Raw genomic sequence first — 18338 nt, forward strand, 5'->3', positions numbered from 1 at the left:
CCTGGTTGCTGCAGCCGGTCCTACGGTCCAGTTCTACATATAGAAAAAAGTGTTGCTCAATGAAAACACATGATTCAAAAGTGCAAAAATGAGCTTCCCTTTTCCCATTCATCAGTAATGATTCATAGACATCCTGGCTCTTTAAAAGTGCAGGTGAAGTGAAAAAATATCACAGTAAGGAGCTGAGCTTTAATATTTAATATTATTTTTACTAAATTCCTTGAACAGCAAGTGATTAGAGGATAAGAGAAGTGATCATACAAACCATTGTCTGTTTAATAATACCTGTAATAGTGTTTAGAAGAAACAAAAAGAGTGTAAAGAAGGTCCTTTCATGATGTAGATTGAGTTATGCTGGTCATGTTTGGAAATGCAGCAAGGTTTGACAATGATATGCTGATCCACTGCAGACGAGGATTGGAAATATCTGCCTTATTCAGAAGAATGCACAGATTAATATTCCTTTAACATGCACCTTGAGATCCTGATCTGGCGCAGATGCTGACAAGCAATAAGGTAATTTATGCCTGTAATATATAATTATGGTATCACACCATAGTACAGTTGTTTTCAGACATCTAATAGTGCAAGCCAGAGTTCAGCGGGAGCTGAACTGAGACCATCTCTTGCAGCTTAAAGAGTCGGTTGTGCTTTCATACAGTACAGATCCATAGGAACCAAATTTAGGTCTAGATCAACCTAAAACTGCAGGTCGGAACAGACCCTTAAATACCCCATTATGGCTTTGTTCCAGGTAAAAAGGTGAGAAAGATTAAAGGTCTCACCTTACCTAATTTTGAAGTTCTAACTACCAAAAATCAAATGCCTTAGATATTCCAAAAAAGTAAAAAAACAAACCACTGGAGTTTGTTTTCCAGGTTTGAAGACTTTTCGCTTCCCATTCAGAAAGCTTTCTCAATTCAAGCCTTGTTCTTGAAATATGTGGTGGAAAGACAAAGGCCCAGTAGGGTACAGATGTGGTCTGGAGTAAAATTAGTGCTATTGTTTAGATCACTATCTAGCCTTGTTTGGGTAGGAATCAAGTGAGAAAATCATTGCGGTTGAAGCCCTGAATAAATCACTCAATAATTTGCTTATTAAACAAGAGGGGGTAAATTTAGTGTAAATACCTAAAAATACAAATTCCTTTGAATCATTTTTTTCTGTATGTCTAGTGAGTCGACTTGGCGATTCTTAAGTTTGTCCAGGATAACAGATACCAGTAACAGATACCAATGTGTGAGTGACACAAATTGGAAGTATCCTCATGACCAGAGCGTGCAGACCTGAACAAAACTGAGACAGTAAATGACTCATTCATAAACAACCCCTAATAATTCACCCCGTAACCTTTGAAGTTATGCCAAGTTCAAAAGCCAGTTCCCATCTGTTTTATATAGAATCAGAGAACAATGATTTATCTTTTATTTATTTTTTTCCCTGCCTTTCTCAGTTCACAGCTCTAGGACAGTTCGATAATTGAAAAAAATATTAGACCATTGTTTTGTATGTGTGTTCATGCAACTCTTCTGCTGATATACTTTTTTAGAAAACCCTATTTTTTTTCATAACTGCATGTATTGTTATTCAGGTAAATTTCATCATCAAATAAATTTCATTTGTTTCACTAATTAAGAAGTAAAATGTGTCTAAAAGCTAGGTTTCTTTTTTTATAGTGTGTTAAGTACCACTTGCATTTCTAAATCTAGTCATTTAAAATCTTAAAAGACAATAAACTAGTAGTCAACTTGCAAACACAATTGAGGTATTTTCTAAAAGCTTTAAAATGAGCTTTGAGCACTGATTGCAAACATGATTGAAAAAGATAAGAGTGTGTTTTGTATAATTACGAAAGCAGTTGAATAATTTTGATTAGAGAGAGTTCATAAGAATCTAGTACCAAAGAAAAAAGGGCAAAAGCTTCCTTTTTAACAGCATTAGAGACACGATAACTAGGACTTGTAATGTCAAACTTAATTAATGGAAAACATCTCTTTACTAAATTCAATCAGTTTGACATTTGGAAGAGTCAAATGTTATTCCCTGATGAACACTCTTGTGCTTATTTGTCTTTTGTTGCTTATGCAGATCTGTTTTAAAGGAACATCACATCTTTTGCAAGCCCAAAAACATCGGAAACATCAAAAACCACATGAACTCAGTTATGCAAAGGGATCAGTGACAACCAAAGTTCTGTTTTAGGGTGTCTTCCTGACATCTACTGGGCAGACATTTTACTGCATAAAGGTTGTGGGACTTTTCAAGTCATCAATCATAATAAAAAAGCATTTGAATGATTAAGTGATAACATGATTAATAAAAGCGGTGGGGGTTTACTGTACAAAAGCTGACTGGTGTTTAGGTAATTGTTGCAGCATTTTCAATGTTTTAAATGTACAATTTTTTTTTTTTTTTGTTTGTTACTTGCAAACATTGTAGACAAAGATAATCAATTATTGGCAGAAAGTTGTAACCTGACAAATACCACAAGGGTGCTACAAGAGATTGACATCAACATTTAAAAGACTGCTTATGAGTTTGGAATTACGTAATACTAATACTTCAATGGTTTAGAAATTACAAAACATAGACATAACTAAACTTACCTAAGAACATAGGACGGTCGAAGCAAGCAAGGATAGCCCACATGGTTGGCGAATGAAAAGGCATCATCCTGGGAAAAACAAAAACGCAGAAGATACAAGATGGTTACTGATACAACATGATTCACTGAAAAATTGGGTGGTGACCAATATCGACTGATTTACAGCTAAAGTTACCCTGACCACTGACTGTCGAAGTCACAGACTGAAAAATTATGTTTCTTTCCAGTCACTAATTAGCCATACATATAGGCCACTACCCACAATGCTTTTTAATTACTGTGTTAAGACACATTATTTGGTATATTCAGAATCTGGCACTCGACATTAAGTTGATAAATATAGTAAGAAAGAGGAGATTAAATTTAAAAGGCACATGTGACATCTATTGTGAAAAAAAAACTGAATACTGTTCATTCAGGCTCTTATAATACAGAGCTATGCATATTGCACTGTAAAAATGTGTTAAATTAAGTGTATTTATCCTTAATTTGAGCAGGTAAAAAAGATGATCTGCCAGTGGAATGAGTGCTTTTAGATAATATGCACTTAAAATAAGACAATGTAGTTGTTGCTCTAATTTTAAATATATATTATCTTGTACCAATGGCAAAGTGTCTCATTTACCTGCTCAATTCAAGAAGAAACAGACTTAATTAGATATATCCTGGAATGCTTTGTGCGGAGAGCTCTCCTCGCAACGCCACATAACTAATCTTGATAATTAAACTTAGTTATTAGTTATTATGTATCCAGCACACGCTGGAGGAGGAGTTATGTGACCAACGGGGAGCAAAAAGTAGAGATCATCTGTCCGAACAGTAAGTTAACTGAGTTTGCTATAAAGGTTACTATATAGTCCTATATAGAGCAAGACCAAGGAGAAATGGGTGTATGCTCTGGCACGCATTTAGTAGACATTCCCTCTCTGGAGCAGGAACAGGGTTGTGCATGTGAATTTTTTTTTAAGTGGAGAGGGCAGGTCTTTTAAAAAAAATCACGAATATCCTCCACAATACCTTTAATTAATAAATTAGTAACAGGAAAAGCAATGGGAAAAGCTTATGTTGAACACTGTTTAATGCCAGTGGCTGATGAACTGTCATTAACTAAAGTTTTTCTTATACGGTTAGATTATTCACACATATTGTTAAACTGAAAGTCAGATTGGAAATCTGGCATATATCTGATCAGTGTACCTTAAGGTTATGCTGGTCTTTAACTATTACCTTTTATAATTTACTTCATATAAAACAGGCATAGGGTCCTTCCTCCTAATGCCAGACAGAGCAGGAAAGGCAAAACAAATATCCTCACAAAAAGGAGAATAACCATAAATTCATCATCTTTGTCTTTTTAAAAACTTTAATAGTTATAGAATGCACTAGATGAGACTCAGCAGGTATAGATTGTTTGAATCACCATTCAAACAAGCTTTGGAGTTGGATGAAGCGATATAAAATGGCAGCCCAGACAGTGACAGGAATAATAACTAGTGTTTTCGCATGAAATTTTTTTTTTCTTGTGGAATTTATTCTGATGTTTTTATGTGAAATATATAAATTTCCCATTTTGGCAGTATGTTTGAACTGATTTCATTATGCAAATTTAAATAAATCCATCAGCGATCGTCTATAAGGTTGTTAGCAATTATGTGAAATGATTACACTGAACTGTGATAACTAATAAGTTTTCTACTTTGTTTTTCCCCCAGCATCTTCACCAGAGGAATAAATTCCCTCCATAAAGCTCTCATGTGTCCTCAGTTTGTTTGTCATCATGCCCTCCTGCTGTTATGTTCTTTTCTTTGTTTTGTTTTTATGGCAGATGCAAGGGTCTTTGCAAAGCTTAAACTTGGAATTGTGCTCCAGTAATTGAGGCATGATTTTAGAGATCTTAAACCCCCACAATCTGAAAACATATGACACATAAAGAGTTTAGAGAACAAAGCTGAAAACTGCTCAGATTGATAAATTAAGGATAAGAGATTTATTAAAATGTTGAGGTACAATAACAGATGGTGACATTGTCTCTATGACAGGAAAGTGAGGCAGCTATTTTCAATTCAGTTTATTTATAGAGCATCAATTCACATCTCAAGGCACTTGACAGTTCACCAAATCATACAGTCAAACTGATTCAAAGTTTTAAGGAAAACCAGGTGATTGCATTGACTCATTGACTCGAAGGCAATCCCTCTTATTAACCATGCTTGAAGCGACAGTGGAGAGGAAAAACTCCCTTTTAACAGGAAGAAACCTCCCGCAGAACCAGGCTCAGTGTGAGCGGCCATCTACCGAGGCTGACTGGGGCTCAAGGAGACAGAAGCAGAGATACAAAAGGCAATTGTAAAAGGAGGCCCCATCAACTAGTCGTCTTCATATAACTAAAACCATCACAGAACTGCACAGATCGCCAAATCGAAATCCTTTCTTTCCCCAAATGTTTTGTCTGACCTCTGAAGACAAGAAAAATTGTCATAGCATTACAAAATAAATTAGTCTTTTATTAGAAATGCATCTAATTGTTTTTATTCAGACTAAAAAAAGGATGACTAAACCAATATCTGCCTAAAGTATCAATAACTGCAGGCCTAACTTAATATGGAAATGCATTCCATATTATATGTTACGTAGTGTAGGTATGGTTGAGGGTCTGTGATGTTTTAAGCCTGTTTCTTGCCCCAAAGGCCCTTCAACCTCCTTATTTTACTCCATAGTATTGTGAACTTTTTAAAAATAGCAAGATATCTTTATATAAACTGGAAAATCAGACATCAAAGTAAACATTGCGATGCGATTGTCTATCTTAAAGTATACAGTAGTGATTCAAATGGTTTAAATTAGCAGAGTGATAGATAATCGGATTCAAACTCAGATCCAGTCCTCCACAAGGATATCAAATCCCAGAACTAAATCCAATGGAAAACTCAACAGGAAAAGAGAAGTAAGCAATAATGGAACTTAACCTTGGTACAATATCTTAGAGTATTGCATAAAGTAATATTTAACATCCCTCTCTCCTTGTGCATTCCAACTAAATACTAAAATGTTAAGCAAAACAATGTGCTATTCTACTGGAATAGGGGTTTTATAAAAAGCATTAAATCCAAGAGGGCCAAAATATCTGCTAAACATTTAATCATCAAATGCATTAACACCAAGAGGTCCAAAATATCTGTAATACATTTAATCAAAAAAGTAATTTTTCCCCATACAGTATAATACATTTAAAGAAATAAAAAAATAATAATTTTTAGGTGAGAATTTATGCTACTGCTTAACCTGCTCTGAAAACACATGAATTAAAGCTGCGCTCGAGAGAGTGCATAATGTAGCTAATCCAAAAAATAAAAGAAACAATGTAAGCGCTTTTCAGCCTATTTCAATTTACTTTTTTCCTCTACCCAATAAGTTTCTATGAAAAATGAAAGAATTATGAGTAGGAGCAGTGGAAAGAGTCTGGTAGTTAAGGAAAAGACTGTATGCCTTACTCCTCCTTGTCATCATTATCATTACCACGCTTTCTCCTCGCTTCCGTCTCTCCTCCTGTTTAGCAGTTTCCTCACATTCATTACCCACAGTTTCCTTACCAGGTGAGGTAACATTTATAAACACAAAAGAGCTTTAGAGAAACACGAGACTCCTCTCCCCTCACTTGCTCTAGGCTATTAAAAACAAAATACCTCCTAAAGAGCAACAGATACCGTAGTGAACATGTAAATATATAGAGAGACTATCAGTTCTCTGTATGTTTTTCTGCTAATAATTAAATCTAAATTGATTTATTTGAAATACAATCTTAATTCCGTATTATAATAGAATATATATATATATATATATACACATACATTCTATTATACATACAACTGTAAACATCCAGCATTAAAACATAGAGAACCAAGAATAAGATAGTTGCAAAAAAAAAAAAAAAAAAAAAAAAAAAAAAAAAAAGGAAGCGTTCATATGTGGATGCACTGTATATACTGTATATATCCCATGCACCCTTTTTTCTTCCTTTGGCACCATCTTCTTCTCCTTTGACTATTTGAGCTGCGATCATGAGATCAATTAAGTAAATGAATCAATTCACCAATACAATTGTTTAAAAAAAATTGCACAATAGCTGAATATTTATTTATGATACCATAAGAAAGTACAAGGTACTTTATAATCATTCTATTTTTGTTTATCAATTTATTCTTTGACTAATCAGCTTTGGCAACTAGTAGTGAATTCAAATCAAATTACATTCATTTCAGTTTTTTCAGCATAGTTCTATCTATTTTCTTCTGAACTGCTGTGTGTCCTAACTGTCCCCTGGCTTCATAATAGACCCAGGTTTGAGTTTTGTACATCAAGTTCAGCTACAGTGACTTGCTGGCTCTGTCTGAGCAACTTTTAAAGCAAACATGGTGGAATGAGTGTCTGCTTAATTGAATGAGTTTAATAAGTTGGAATTAACTGAATCAGTTTATAAAGCTGTGAATATGAAGTAGTTGGCCTGGATGCTCTTTAGTGTGTGGATGATCTGTAGGGTTTAACTGCATCAGGTTAGCATCACAAACACAGCTGAAGAGATTAGGAAAAAAATTTCCCTTTCTTAACCTTTCAATGCATTCGGTGAAGTCAAACATGTCATGCACCTGCTTTATTGCTGCATGAATATTTTAACCCAGAAAGACTCCCATGGAGAAAAAGCAGCAATTAGAAAGTTTTATGGAGTTGAAAAAATATATACGTTTTTGGTGCTCAGACCCAGACAGAAACAGTTGGTGCTGAATGCAGTGGATCTGCTTGAGCAGGAAGATCAAAAATTAAATACGTTTTTCCAAGGGAGCCTGACACTGGTGGTGGAATCGAAGCTGGAGAATGAAGGGAGCCATAAAGAGGCCATTGAAATAAAGATGGTGAAGAGCTGGAGGAGGGGTGCAGTTCGGGTGGAACTGTAATGTTCTCGGTTTTGGAATTTTAAACACAAAATGATGATTGGCTGCTGACATGCATTAGCAGGGGCACACAAGGAGGTGATTAGTAGTCAGGTGACTTTCTCTTAAATACACATTGAGGCTGAATCTAGCCAGAGAAATGAATGTAACTTTTTGATCAGCATATTAGTACAACAGTATTTTATTAAGCATATATAATAAGATATGCAAAATTTAAATTAGAAAGACTTCTGAATAGAACAAATACAGTACATACTATAGTCTTGAATGTTACATTTTAACTGAGAAGATATTTCTTCTTTTGCTGTTAAATTTAAGACTGAAGTAACGCCTACGTGTTTGGGGGTTTTCCAATTCAGTGTCAACATATTGGATATTCAGACGACAAATCTGTTTTTTTTATTACTGATATTAACATATATTTTTTTTTTTTTTTTTTTTTTTTGCAGGCCTAAATATACAAAGTAACAGTTTTAGTGCATTGATTTTGTCATCCTGGAGAAACATACTGTTTTTCTGTTATTTTATTGCTCTTTAAATAATTTATAAATTATTATTTAATTTCTACTTTTGCATTCTTAAAAGGCATAAATATTCATCAACATACCACAGGAAAACAAAAGAACTTCTTCCCCAGATCGAAACTGGTTAAAGCATTTTCAAAACAAGTCTATAGACGGACGACAAAAAATAGATTTTTTTGTTGTTGTTATTTTTGTTTTAACAGTAACATTTGTGTATATTGTGTTGGTGACATGAAGGTGGTCAAAATTATTCTTATTTAATACCTGCTGTTGCAGATTTATATAAATAAACAAGTAAAAAAAGGTAAATAAAACATTTTCTTTTACTGTTATATTGCTGTGTAACTGTTATTTTATTAATGACATTATGCCTGCTATAGCAAATTTGCAACATACCGACATTTTTGTGCAAAAGTAAAATGAATAATCTCAACATTATTTACTCTACTTAAAGGCAAAAACACACATAGAACATTTTTTTATATACAGCTATATAAATTCAGCATTTAAGGGCTTAATATAACCAAACCTTTGTTCATCTGTTTTATATAATGTATGGGACCTAAAATGTGATGACATTATGTTTTAGGTAATTGTTAAAAAACAAGAAATTGAATGAAAAGTCATCTTATGGTTTGATAGAACATATTATACACAAAATACATCCCATAATGCTTCAGTAATAAAACGGAGAACTAAAAAGTTAAACACTAAGTCCCAACTGCATTGTATACCCATTATTAAGCAGTCTCAGAATGCTAATCACATATTTAAACATATTTTTTTAAACAACCCTAATTAACCTCGTCTTCCGCTCAGCCTTGTTAATACAACCAAAATAAACACTGTGAATCAAAAATAAGATTAATGGAAAAGACAAACAATGGCCAGGCCCAGAGCCCAGAGTACAACTAATTGAAAAATGTATTTTAAAAAGTCAAGGACAAATTAGTCTTGACACAGAACCTGATGTTCATACCTTTATTGATCAGCTCTTTAGACATCAATAAGGAAGTATACTTGTATTTTCGGTAACCTATTAATAGTGTTACTTTGCATGTTTTAAGCAAAATTCATGAAAACAAAATATTGCCAACAGGGGGTGTGAATATATTGTTCAAATTGGTTATATTTGTTGTAAAGGTTCTGGTGAATCTGTGAGATTCTCTGAAAAAGTCAATACTATAGTACATTTCCCCTTTAATATATTAGAACTGAACTTGGAAACTTTTACACATCAACTATGATAGATGTGAACTCAGACCATTTGAAATCAAAAGTGAATTAATCAGAAATATAGAGCTTTTAAATAACACAAGTATTATTTTCTTACCAGGGAACTTAGTGCCTTCCATGGAGCTTGGGCCACCTCAAGATCATCCAGAATGCTAGAAAAGATTGACCGTTCCTCAGCCCGGTCAATCTGCAGAGGGCTTGTCCCCAGAATCTTTACTCCACTGTTGTGCAAAGGGATGGCCAAGTTGTTTGGGATCTGACCTCCTACAGACACAATACTACCGGAGCACTCCTATGAAAAAGAGAAGATCGAATATATATGATGAAATACCATAAGGACGATTTGGAGAACTTATAACATTTATTAGTCTTAAACTGTATAATAAAATCACATCAAATCACACAAAAGGATAATTGATTGATAGACTATTGGTCTCACAGTGGAGAATTTTACTTAGCGTTGTATACTGTACATATACACTATATTGCCAAAAGTATTTGCTCACCCATCCAAATTATTGGAATCAGGTGTTCCAATCACTTCCATGGCCACAGGTGTATAAATTCAAGCACCTAGGCATGCAGACTGTTTTTACAAACATTTGTGAAAGAATGGGTCGCTCTCAGGAGCTCAGTGAATTCCAGCGTGGAACTGTGATAGGATGCCACCTGTGCAACAAATCCAGTCGTGAAATTTCCTCGCTCCTAAATGTTCCACAGTCAACTGTCAGCTGTATTATAAGAAAATGGAAGTGTTTGGGAACGACAGCAACTCAGCCACGAAGAGGTAGGCCACGTAAACTGACGGAGCGGGGTCAGCGGATGCTGACGCGCATAGTGCGAAGAGGTCGCCAACTTTCTGCAGAGTCAATCACTACAGACCTCCAAACTTCATGTGGCCTTCAGATTAGCTCAAGAACAGTGCGCAGAGAGCTTCATGGAATGGGTTTCCATGGTCGAGCAGCTGCATCCAAGCCATACATCACCAAGTGCAATGCAAAGCGTCGGATGCGGTGGTGTAAAGCACGCCGCCACTGGACTCTAGAGCAGTGGAGACGCGTTCTCTGGAGTGACGAATCGCGCTTCTCCATCTGGCAATCTGATGGACGGGTCTGGGTTTGGCGGTTGCCAGGAGAACGGTACTTGTCTGACTGCATTGTGCCAAGTGTAAAGTTTGTTGGAGGGGGGATTATGGTGTGGGGTTGTTTTTCAGGAGCTGGGCTTGGCCCCTTAGTTCCAGTGAAAGGAACTCTGAATGCTTCAGCATACCAAGACATTTTGGACAATTCCATGCTCCCAACTTTGTGGGAACAGTTTGGAGCTGGCCCCTTCCTCTTCCAACATGACTGTGCACCAGTGCACAAAGCAAGGTCCATAAAGACATGGATGACAGAGTCTGGTGTGGATGAACTTGACTGGCCTGCACAGAGTCCTGACCTCAACCCGATAGAACACCTTTGGGATGAATTAGAGCGGAGACTGAGAGCCAGGCCTTCTCGTCCAACATCAGTGTGCGACCTCACAAATGCGCTTCTGGAAGAATGGTCAAAAATTCCCATAAACACACTCCTAAACCTTGTGGACAGCCTTCCCAGAAGAGTTGAAGCTGTTCTAGCTGCAAAGGGTGGACCGACGTCATATTGAACCCTATGGATTAGGAACGGGATGTCACTTAAGCTCATATGTGAGTCAAGGCAGGTGAGCAAATACTTTTGGCAATATAGTGTATATTCAATACTCTTTAATCAGGTACCCTAAAACTGATAACAATTGAAGCAGGTTAAAAAGTCCCCTAAGAGAAAAGTATGGTATGTATAGTAGGAGACAGAAAACTGGAATTAGATTGTCTTATAAGATAATTAGAATCATAAAGAATAGTCGAAAACTAATGCCTAACATTGGTCTGCATATAGACCCTCAGTATAATGAAACATAGTGGTGGCAGAATCATTGTGTTGCTACTGTATATTTCCTCAGCAGGAACTGACATAGTATGAAGTGATGGAACAATGATTGATTTCTATATAGTCAGTTTATCAAAATCAGCCTACTTAGCTTACTGCTTTATAATTTTGCAGAGCAGCAGAGTCCAATGGCGTTAGGTCACTCTGGTTGCTGGCTCAGCCGGTTTCTTGGGTGGGATTTTCCCCTAAACCACTGCCTCAAAGTTGCCATGTCACTAGTTTATTACACTGTACTGAATTTGTTGGAAAGAGCTGCTTTACTGTAAGCTGTTATTTTTAGAGAGAAAGGACACCTTAAACTTGATCTGTTCAGTCAGTTCATCCAGATGATGAGCCTACTATTAAATGTGCTTACTGATTTTTTTGGAAAGGCAAAGCTTACGTGAGAGACTGGTCTTACTGGTAAGCTATTGATGATGCCGGTGTGCACAATTCATTTTTGATAGAATTATTTGCTTATATTGAATCTACATGGCACTGAGACTAAAGAGGAAAATCAGCTGTGTTCCTGCTACTGGCACCCAGTGGACAAAAGTTGTAGGGCAGTTTTTCTCAGGTTGAGTGAAATACAACGTAGTGTTCCACCGATACCAGTATCGGGCAGGGCCCCGATACTGCACTAAAATGGTGGTATCGGTATCTGCAAGTAACAACAAATAGGGCACCGATACCATTTTAAGAGCCAAAAGTTTATTCCATTCCAGGTAGGCAATAAAAAATTCTTCTAGATTCACTTTGTATTAGTCTTTTTCCTGCTTCACAAAGGTAGGCAGCAGCTTGACAAAGCCATGACAGCGAACTTTTTACATAAAAGTAGTATGCAGTTCTTCATATATACACACACATCAATTTCAAACAGATGGTATCGGTATGGTATCAGTATCGGCCAATACTGCACAGCCAGGTATCGCAATCGGGGCCAAAAAATGGCATCGGCTCAACATTAATACAATGTAGAGGAGCCTTTCACACAAATCGGTGACCCCAATCCTAGGTTTTTAAATACCTAGGCTTTAGGTGGTACTTTAAAGGGCTATTTCTGAACCATTTCTGGGCCAGGGCCTTAACCATCCACTTAAAAAAAATGTAGGCTAATAACACTGTATATTTTTTACTATTAAAATTATTAGTATTTTGATAGTCATTTTTAGTCTTCTAATGATTTGCACATCACCAGATGACAGATCTGTAAAATTCTATAGGAACAAAAAAGTCTCATGCATTCAAATTATGTTTATAAGTATCAACAAAAGGCAATCAACATTTAACTTTAATTGGATAGGACTTTAGAAAAAACTCAGAATGGTTAAAAATGTCAAATAAAACTTTCATTCCTTTTGAGACAGCATGAAAAGTCAGGTGAGTACAAAACAGAGAGGAAAACACGAAAATGGACAAGAAGAGAGGGAAAAAACATAGAACAAATTATGTATGTCTATTCAATTAAAATGTCTGTATCCGTATAATGGGTCTGTTTCATGTGTTGTCTTCTCAATCCAGAGAGCCCCATGCCTGTGTTTGCCTAGGGCCCCAAATTTCCTAAATCCCCTCCTGGCTACAAGAGTCTGATAATGCCATGCCTGTTTTAAAGTTGCCTTTAGTTTTACAAGTAGTAGTGTTGTTTATCTTTGGTGTAATCTTTTCTTTAAGCAAGCACAAACCAAAGGAGCTGCAGCACCCTCTTTTTGTTAATAGTGCTGCAAGCACACCCTTGTATCCTCCAAGTGCCCCTCAGAGGGCGGTACTGCCCCTGTTGAGAAACACTTCCATGAAAGCAATCTGCAGTTAGACTAAAGTCAATGTTGACAAATGTGTTCTTATCTGTGTGACTGAGCTTACGCTTTTATGCAGGAACTAAAAACTTTAACTTTAGGGAAAAGTGGTTCTACAGTACAGGGCCTAAATACATAATACCATGGAGAATTTGAAACCATGTTTTCCTTTTCTTTCCCTTATTATTTGGGTAATCCTTTTGCATTTTTCCTACCTAATCATTCATTCATAATGTCTAATTAAGATCTTTTAGACCTCAGCTAATATTGCATTCACATACCCATGTTAAAGTTTGAAGTTGTATGATATAACACAAATAGATCAAATCATAATATATTTGCAATGCATGTTATTTTGCTCCTGAAAATGTTTACACCATCTAACGAAATGTCAGATCTGATAAATATCATAAATCCGAGTATGGCTTGGTGAATCCAATTAGAGACAGGTAAGTAGCAATTCCTGCCGATGTTATGTGTCACTTGGAAATAAATGTGAGCAAATGTTATGCCCTCTGAAGTCATGGAAACAACTTCCTGCAAAAGAGAGAAAAAATGAGAATGTGCTTTTTAATAACTGCATGCAGGGCCTTTTCCTGTCTAGGTGATCCAAAGGGGATGCTGTTTCCATGGTAATGCTAGGTTGTGTCTGTTCATTATTCATGGACCTGCTCTCCTGCTCCTGTCCAGGGGTTATCACCATGCTCTAATGCTATATTTATTACTAATACCCCCCCCCCCCCCCCCCCCCCCCAAACACACAGACACACATGCACAACCCACCTATAGAACTGCAAAGAATGAAAATATAGCTGCAAAGGAGGAATTGATGGTAAGGCCAAATCCCCAGACAAACAAACACTTAATCACACTGTGTTCCCATCACAACTTTAACTGGATTACAATTGCTCTGCAGGGGAAGATCAGCGGTCATCAGTATGCCAATGCACGTAAATACATAGCAATCTAAACACAGAAAATGTCAAGATAACAACACCTTTGATTATTACTTGACATGATAAACATCAAGTTTAGTACAATGACATCACACAGAATATAAACAAACATTAAGATAGTGAGTATACATATATAAAATTGTTGGTAGACGTTGTTTAATGAGTCACACATTTCTTGAAACATGAAACAGGCCTGAGCAAAACTGAAGATAGTCTTAACTTAATATTTTTTTCCATTGCTCCTCCCAGCAGGTATTTTGACCCACTCTTCAAGAGCAAACTGCTCTTGTAGTCTAAGGATCCTTCTCTCCCGATATTCATTTGACTATTGTTGCTAATTCTTTCATTAAATGACGGTTACCAACGTATATAAATATATATATATATATATATATATATATATATATATATATATATATATATATATATATATATATATATATATATATATATATATATATATATATATATATAATTTTTATATGTGGTATTGTACAAAGAACCTCTTTGATAATTAGAATTATACTTACAGTATCCTAGTTTTCAAATGAAAGTTCAACAACAGTGCACTTTAATCAGTTTTAACTAAATTCCTAAAAGCAAAAAAATCAGACATTCTCAAATATCTTTAAACAGGAATCAACAGAATAATGCCCTAACCTCTTGTTGGGTTATATCAAGTATGCGTTCCAGTGTCAGCTCTTCAAAGTAAAGGTGGTCACACTCGTCAAAGTCGGTGCTGACTGTTTCAGGGTTGTGGTTGACCACCACTGTCTTCTTGCCAATTTGTCTCAAGGCTCTGATGCAGGACACTGCACACCAGTCGAACTCAACGCTGCTACCTAGTAGATTATAAAAATGAATATGTAGTCATGGTCATACAGCATGAATCTCTACACAGTGATAAATTAGCTGCTGTACTTTGATCTCTACTTTCTATTAAGGGGAGATCTATTTTAAGTTAAAACTACTGATCTAGAAACATTTATTTTGAATAATGATCATATTAAAAATAATCCTTTATTAACTTGAAATTTTAGACAAATTTCTCAATTGCAAACAGTTTTTTTTACATGTTTGTCCATTGTACTATATATATCAGCAACAGTAACCAACTAACAACAACTACTTCCATGATATAGCAGCATATATCAAATGCAGATTCTAAAAATATGAAAATAATATATATTAAAAAGTGCCTATAGTTTCCTGTTTTAATCCTATTTAACCTAGGAGTGAGACTTCAAAGATTAGTTAAAAACCTACCAATGTGGTAAGGTCCACAGCCAAGAACCATAATTCCCTGATCTTTGAACTCCAGATCATGCTCCTGGTGAGGTGAAACAAATTATGATTATTCGTTGGTACACAATGAAAAACAGATCACTTGGATACGGAAATAAACTAACTATAGTGCATACCTGACCGTGGTACGTGCAGTACAAATAGTTGGTCATTGCTGGGTACTCAGCTGCTAATGTGTCAATCTATAATAAAGGGAAATAAGTCAAATTGATGACATCGCAAAAAAAAAAATTAATAATAATAATAATTTCCTCTATAATAATTTCAAGAAAGAAGTTACATTGCAATCATGACTTATTTTTGAATGAGGACAGTTACATCGTTAGAATGTTGTTAAAAGCCTTCTAACTAGAAACAGCGAAGAGAGAATGCAGAGAGGTTGAAAAAAAAAAAAGGAGAAAATTTGGGCCCCAAAAAGACTAAATGATAAGAAGACTTTAGTTTAAAATGGCCTGCAATTTAAAAGCATGGTAAATTGACTCATATCTGAAAGATATTGTCAAAAATAGGGCAGGCAAATAATCTACAAGACAAAAAAATAAAGAGATATACAGTATAAAACAGAGCGTATTTTCATACTGTGATTCTTCTTACTTTTATATTAACTATCTTATTGGCCTTATAGAAAAGAAAGGAAACATCCTTTTAGGTACAGTACTACAGTGGGGAAACTGATTCTCTGCAATTAACCCATCCCTTAGGGGCCGGTGTGCTGCCACATTGAGTAGCCCACAGGAAGCAATCTGGAATTAAAAGTTTTGCTTAAGGACTTGAAGTGAAAGTCAGAGCTTTGAAACAGCAATCCTGCAGCATCGATAGGAAGCAAAGGCCCTGCTCTTTAACCACTACAGTAGGTCAATAGGAGATTCAAGTAATGTTCAAGAATCACAGTTACACAACTAATCAAAGACTAAATGATCAGATTTTTAAGTCTCTTTTGGCCAGTTTTAAAGAAAATTGTAAAAAGCAATTTAGTGCAGACATTTCTTAAATGTGTAACCAAAAAAAACAGGATCGACTGAAAGTGGAGAAATGAACGGATAAATGAATGGAAGGAAAACATCTGAATTATACATTTTTCAAAATAAGTTTTATTTCACCAATTTATCAAAACATTGAAACTACTAAAATCAAACCTCATGCTAGTCCAGAATTACAGAGTGAGATAAAACCCAATAAATAGAATATTGTTATATGCATACTTGCATAAGCATATGCAACTATGTTGGTTAATTAACTGCAATGCATTATTAATTTGGGGTAGTATAAGTTGTGAATACAGCCTACAACATCTGTGTAAAAACAAAACATACAACAGTGCCTAAGAAGGTGAAAGTTATAAACTTTGATTTGATTATACTTGATTGGTTGTCTTTTCCAACCAATCTATTCCTAGACTCTATCCAAACTCTATCCAAGTGACGGCAACTGTCCTACAAACTCCCTCATCTTGACTGAATACTGAGGCTGTTTAATTAAAGTGTACCTTTGTTGTCTGCTGAAGGTGGTCAACAGGATGTCACTGAGGAAACATCAGTTTTATGCCAGCTACATTTCTGGCAATGGTAAGCTACAATGTAGCTTTAGAAATTAATTATTTTGGATACAAACTAGAAAGATTTGTCTGAGCAACTGAAGCCAAATATGTCTGAACTTTAAGAAAATAAATTAGCCTTTGTACCTTTGTACTAGCCTCCATCCTCCAGACAACATTTTAACTTGTTTATGTAATTTATACATATGTTTTTATATTAAAAATATTCATCTTAGCTATCCTAACTACTGAAAACAATATCTGACTCATGTAACCTTACATGCAAAACAACTATTTGTTTGCCGTCCTAAGAATCAACAAGGAAACTGGAAATAGTTTATTTAAATATGAAGCACCTTTTTACTGTTAATGCATTTAATAAGGCCCTTGTGCAAAAATTTCAAAATATTTGTAATTATTTTCAACTCTTTTTTTGTGTGTGTGTGTATGATTACCGTTATATTGTGATTATCCTCTCAATTTAAATTAAATAAATAGGTTAAATAAATATTTTATCAGATGTTGGTCAAACAATTATCATAAGTGTATAAACATAAGCATACAACACAGTACCTTTATTTTCAATGAAAGCTCTGTATAGTGAGTCAGTTTTACAAAGTGGAGGGACTACAAATGATAATAATGACAAGCTCAATACTTTCATGATTATTCAGCTTCATAAAAGTCATAAAATATATTTTCATTTGAATATAAATTATTTCCCATATTAAAAATATGGGAAATTGTGCATTTATCAGTTATTCTTAACTCTGCAAGGAGAAGTCTAGGGACACTCACCTGTTTTACCCAGGGTTTGATGCCATTACTGATCCTCAGCTCTCTAGCAGCTACCGCACTGCAGCCCAGGATCTGACCAATCTGCTGGTCTGAAAAGCCATTCTGCTTCGCTTCCAACAAAAGCTCTCGGGGTACAGTGGCACTGTGCAAAAAGACAAAAAAAGATGAATAACTCCTTAAAGTTAATAGCACTTTCATACACCAGACAGGTCTTGACAGTTAAAAGTTGTATCATTATTTCTAAAGCCATTTGCTGGGCTTTTTCTAAAAATTTATTCTTTGATTGCTTGCTTGCTTGCCAAAACAAAAAGGTGCAACATTTAAAGCAGCAGCAAAGGTCTTAATCTGTCTTAGTATTCCGTAATTCAAGGATACGCATGACTGATGGTAATGTAAGTGAGAAGAAAATATTATTCTAAAAAAAAAGGCAGAGGAGTTCAACAGAAATATGTTATTTTTCTATTATTTTGTATACATGCCTGAGCTTTTTTAAAATCTATTGAACTTTAAAAGTGTATACAGTGAGAAAGTCTTTGACTCAGTGGTGCAGACGGCAGAGAATAGGTTCTGTTGGGCAATCAATGCCAAATTGACAAACACAGCATAATATTGAAAGAAAACTAACCGAGGGAAAGCAAAATATTTAAAAACTCACATTAGCAAAAGAATTTTGGTTGTAAAAATAGAAATAATAGCAG

The 18338-nt window shown here is 35.3% G+C and overlaps 1 protein-coding gene across 1 annotated transcript in view; it reads right to left on the reverse strand.

The window, feature by feature from the left end:
* Positions 1-18338, reverse strand: part of cps1 (carbamoyl-phosphate synthase 1, mitochondrial) — an 86273-nt gene that overhangs the window by 35133 nt on the left and 32802 nt on the right. Inside the window, exons 22-27 of the mRNA XM_038308172.1 lie at positions 17641-17782; positions 15425-15490; positions 15270-15333; positions 14664-14845; positions 9409-9603; positions 2607-2674 (exon numbers count right to left, since the gene is read on the reverse strand). Coding sequence (XP_038164100.1) covers positions 2607-2674; positions 9409-9603; positions 14664-14845; positions 15270-15333; positions 15425-15490; positions 17641-17782 — 717 coding nt within the window. The remainder of the gene's footprint in view (positions 1-2606; positions 2675-9408; positions 9604-14663; positions 14846-15269; positions 15334-15424; positions 15491-17640; positions 17783-18338) is intronic.

The sequence above is a fragment of the Cyprinodon tularosa genome, unplaced genomic scaffold (assembly GCF_016077235.1).
Source record: "Cyprinodon tularosa strain WSP-4 unplaced genomic scaffold, ASM1607723v1 ctg630, whole genome shotgun sequence".
Classification (NCBI taxonomy): Eukaryota; Metazoa; Chordata; class Actinopteri; order Cyprinodontiformes; family Cyprinodontidae; genus Cyprinodon; species Cyprinodon tularosa.